The 5,099-nt window shown below is 32.7% G+C and overlaps 1 protein-coding gene across 1 annotated transcript; it reads left to right on the forward strand.

The window, feature by feature from the left end:
• Positions 1–394: 394 nt before the first annotated feature.
• On the forward strand, positions 395–2,613 carry LOC145157110 (uncharacterized). Its single transcript, XM_079076237.1, has 4 exons — positions 395–961; positions 1,475–1,838; positions 2,009–2,078; positions 2,265–2,613. The coding sequence occupies exons 1-4, from the start codon at positions 643–645 to the stop codon at positions 2,406–2,408; spliced, it is 897 nt and encodes a 298-aa protein (XP_078932363.1). The 5' UTR covers positions 395–642; the 3' UTR covers positions 2,409–2,613.
• The last annotated feature ends 2,486 nt before the right edge of the window (positions 2,614–5,099 follow it).

The raw sequence follows: 5,099 nt of genomic DNA on the forward strand, positions 1-5,099 counted from the left end.
AAGGAAATCAGCAGCATGTGGGTGTTTTTGTTGTGGTGTTGACGGGAAGTAAAGGAGAAAACGGGTGAGGGTTGTTGTCTTGCCTTCATCGGAAAATCAACCACCTTGGTTGTGTGTTCATGGCAGAAAACAAAGAAGAAATAAATTGAAACATTGACCACTAATATAAACGTCAAATTCGTCATTTTAAATGTTTTCAAATAACTTTGGATTACATAACAAATGTAACCTTGACCACTAATATAATTCTAAAACATTTTGAACTAAACATCTAATTTTTGATATACCACGGGTACAAACTTGCAAATTTGTCAATATTAATATTTATGTTTTACAATAAATGGAAAGAAATTGAAATACTATTTCTTTTTTTCACCCAAAAACCATATTTGCTCGCAGGAAACGGTTTTTGCATCTCAACAATAACGCGTGTTGCTTCAATGGCAAATCCAAAATCTCGCAATTGGCCTTCGTTGAGCTTTTTCACCAACCTAACCGAACCCAGATTTCAGATTTCACACCTCTGATTTCCAGTTTCCCGCCATTGACGACTTTAAAAATGGATTCTCTAGCAATCTACTCTCGACTGATTTTTTTGTGTGGAAAACAGTAGGCCCTTCTAGTGAAACAGAGTTAGAAGCGATGGCGGAAGCTGAACCAGAGAAGCAACAACGACAACAACGAGTCGGAGGGGGATCATCAATTCTGAGGAAACCCTTTTCCGATCTCACTAACGTCATCCCTAAACCCCACCAGCATTCTATTTCTACTTCATCATCCCAAGCGAAGAAGCCCATAACGTCCACCGATCCCGCCATGTCCCTTTCCAGAACCGGCTCCACCCAAATCCATAGTCTCGTGCAGCACCAATTCACCACTCCGAGGGACCAACATCCTCTTCCGACTCCTCGGACTCCCAGTCCTGTTACTCTCAATCTCCCACACACACAAAAACGCCGGTGTATGTATTAATCGAAATGTTGTTCTTCTGCATCTGGATTTTTTTTATTGAACCTGCTTCATTGTTTGTTCATATACTTTGTATAGTGTTTTCTTCTCCTATTGCAATCTGAATTACCCACTCTGTTTCTGAATTACTTTTACAGTGCACAAGTATCACCTGCATATCTGTATTTATATGTTCAAAGTTAAAATTATAATGAATTACTTCCCCATTTCGGTTCATGTGCTTGGAATTATATGGCGATACCATGATCGGGGTTTTCCCAATGCTTAACTGGCTTAATTTCTCTGCTCCGAAACTAATGTTTAACGGGTGTTCAGCTCAATTTTCATCATTGTAGTTTACAATTAGTTATTATTTGTATAGTGCATAATCAATATCCCATGCGACTGTGTTTGCTTTCAACTGTTATATGTGATTACATAAAGGAAACAGTGAATCGTGATTGTTTCTTCAAAAGGTTCCATAGATTACTATGATATTTAGGTAATTTGTATTTCTATTGCATAGATGATTCGGTTGGTGATGGGAAGCATATAGCTTATACCGCAAGCCAGACATTGATGAAAACTAGAAGCAAGACAAAGGCTGCTGCTGTACCTGTTTATCCGATTCATCTTGAAAGAACAATAAATAACATGAAGGGTATTCCTATGCCACCTAGATACCCACTAATGGAAAACACCATTAACATGGAGCCGCTATCTGGGGTGAAGTTTAACAATAAAAAGAAAGCAGTTCTGGGTTCTAGTCTTACTGATCTTTCAAAGAAATATGAAGAAAAAATGGTGGCTACACCTATCAATTATGGTGCCCTGAAGAAGAAGGATGAAGGAAATAGTTCTCTGCGTCTATTGAGGAGTAGAAGCAACAGGTGTTTCTCTCTGGCACATATACAAATGAAGTTTAATCAAAACTTATGTTTTCTTTTCTAATTCCAATTTTGATTGTTGGGTGTTGTTTCTTTAATTGTAAACAACCCTCGGAAAATAAAAATCCTTACAATATCAGTGAAAATATCTCTGCTTCTTTGACTTTTGGTAGGTATGAAGTTAATGGAGCAGAAGATTCATTAGAATCTAAGTCAACAAAAGTTCATTTTCCGAATAACAAGGTTTGTTTGTTTGACATTTTTCTATAAGAGAGATGTATATTGTTTATATGGATATGGAATTGCATCGACTAGATTAATTATAACTAATTTAAACTATAAATTGCAATAAACCTCATGAATATAATATGTCAATACATCTTGTTGTTTCTCGGAAACAAAATGATCTTAATGGTCATTGTTCTGCAGAAAAGGAGCCACTCATCAAAGAAAAGTTCCAAAAAATTTGTATTGCCACAAGATTTTATCGACCAACAAAGAGCTTACTTTAAAGAGATTGATGAGTATGAACTACAAGTTGAAGAAGAAGAAGCGGATGAAGTATCATCCTAAAGAATACATAGGCGGGGCCACCTCATGTATTTCAATGTCTTTTACATATATCAAAATATCGTGAAAATACCCACCACTTAATTGCCACTTTAATCTACATAACTAACAAGTTATATGCCCATGTTATTGTATATTCTCCTTCTTGAACTTTATAGAAGTTTTAGGTGGATCAATTGTAGATCAAAGTGTATAAACAACATTTTATAGTGTGATATAATATGACATAGAAATTACAAGTTTCGAGTGGTATATTTTTTGTGGGAGTTTCAAATTTCAATTCCAATGTGGATTGGGTTTCTTGTTGGACTGGACTTTTATACAAGTCACTTAGTGGGCTACTGTGTATCTGTTTTATATTTCATATTATATTCTATGGTAGGGTAATAAATGGAAAAAAAAAAATTAAAAAAAACCAAAGCCATATCTTTCTCTGACATGTTTCTTCTTGAATAGTTTCTTGATATGTTTTCACTTTGGTTTAGTGGGCTATACCTTTCTTTGGCTGGTGTCAAGTTGTCTACACCTTTTAATTGAGTGCATAGAAGATAGAACTTGTCCAATGAAATGGTTTGTAGGGTAGTTTGGGCACTTTGGTATTGTAGTGAATTCAAAAGTGATAAGGAATTAGATGTTGATCTTTTGGTTATGGGTAAGGTCATGTCGAAAGGTTGCCAAAGATGCCTCATTTATGGACATAGTTTTGAGTTTGGATTTTCCTAGGTTTCATTTTCATTCTAATTGATGCTACAGTTGCCCTCCAACAATGGAAATCTCCATATCCTTCATTTCACAATCTTTGGGGATGCCTTTTTGTCTTCATTATTTAGTTTGAGTGAGTAGAACTTTTGTGGATGATATCAATCCTACATTGATGTGAAGTGGTTTTGGTCTTCTTTTATTTCAATTGGATGAAGTGTATCTGGATAAATAATTTTTAAAACATATTTGAGGTAAAATGTTTATTTAAATCAATATGTACTTATTATTTTATCATTTATCAAATTATAAAAAATGTTCATTAGCAAGACCAAACGCAAGAAGCTAATAAAACACAATTTAATTAAGCAATCCCTAATACCCATAAGGTAAGAAAATACACTCATAGTTTAAAAAAAATTAATTTTGAATCATTTTTAAAATTATTACACTAGAATAACAACTTTTAATAGTACAAAGATAGATTTGTAGGTAAGAAGTAGGACTAGGATAGGTGATTTCTAGTGAAGGTGGATTATTGGTAAGAAATTCTTCAAAAATAAAAAAATAAAATTAAAAATTGTAATATAAGGCATTAAATGTAAAATGGCGATGTGCCAAAATCATGTATGTGATTTGGAATCTATGCTATATGGGTATTCTTTTCGGACCATAAGTAGAGAGGGTCGGGTGTGGGGCACCCATAGCCATGACCCAACAACATTTTGAACTTTATTTGGGATCTTTCGTTGGTTGGGGGGCCATCATTACCTTCAAGCAAATTCACATTTACCCGTTCACATGGGACGTACAAATAATTGTATTCGAATAAAAAGACCTATCAATCATATATTTATATTTTATACTCTTATAATCATTTTTTGTATATATATTTTTTCATATATAAAATTGTGTGAACCGAGTAATAAGGAGAAAAAGTGATAAAAAGATGAATAGTTTTGGAGTAAGTGCAACTTGGTATTGGATCATGAAGTGTATACACTCAAATGTTGTACTCCGAATTGATAACATAAGGTGGTGAGTTGTACTATGCATAATGCATTAATCATTTAAATGATTCTTTTTTGAAATTGTTTTGTCCAATAACATAAAAGAAAATAACACCCTGGTTCATGGGTAATATGCTTTTGCTAGTTTACAAAATTAAAATAGACGATGTTGGATCATGTAGCATTTATATTTGGTTGTAGGCCTAAAAGGTTCTTGCCATGTCACATGGTCATTGTTGTGCATTTACTCACCAGTGGTCCTTTGACTGTGATACCTTCCTCCTAGGGTCTTGGCTTTTTAGAATCTTATAGTTGGGTTTGGGTTTCTTTAAATACCATATTAAACATGTAAGAAAAAATAATCAAATAATATCTCGTTGGTATTTAATAGTTAACTAGGTGTGAGACCCGTGTACTATACGAGTTTATTAAAAATAAAAATTTAATATCAATAATTAAACATTAAATATTTTATAAAATAATATTTTTACATAACATAATGTAATCTTTTGGAACATTTATAAAAAAATCAAATATTCTTTAGAATATTTATAAGACTTTATTATCAAATTAATAGAATGATTTTTTTCCTTATAAAACTCATTAGAATTTTGTGGAATTTTATTTTTAAAAAAATGAAAATTCTCAAAAAATAACAAATGGAAAATAATAGTTCTAAAACTCCCACAAAGTTACATATGACAAAACTCTTGAGAATTTGACAAGTGGCAAAATAATATTTATTTATTAGAGAGGATTATATTGATTAAGTTTAAAAAGGGAAAATCTTAAATTTCATTAAGATTTGTTTAGTTGATTGGAATAAATAAAAGAGAAAATTGCAAAATGGTCCCTCTGATTGATTTGCTGATTTCTTTAGACATCGTCCTTACAAGTTTCAAAGTTGTAAGTTTGGTCCTTTGACTTTGACCATTGTGAATTTGGTCACATTAAACTTGAAATGACTACTTCACCTTTTAGGTAT

This window comes from Lactuca virosa, chromosome 2 (genome assembly GCF_052849685.1).
Source record: "Lactuca virosa cultivar CGN04683 chromosome 2, Lactuca_virosa_CGN04683_v6, whole genome shotgun sequence".
NCBI classification, from domain to species: Eukaryota; Viridiplantae; Streptophyta; class Magnoliopsida; order Asterales; family Asteraceae; genus Lactuca; species Lactuca virosa.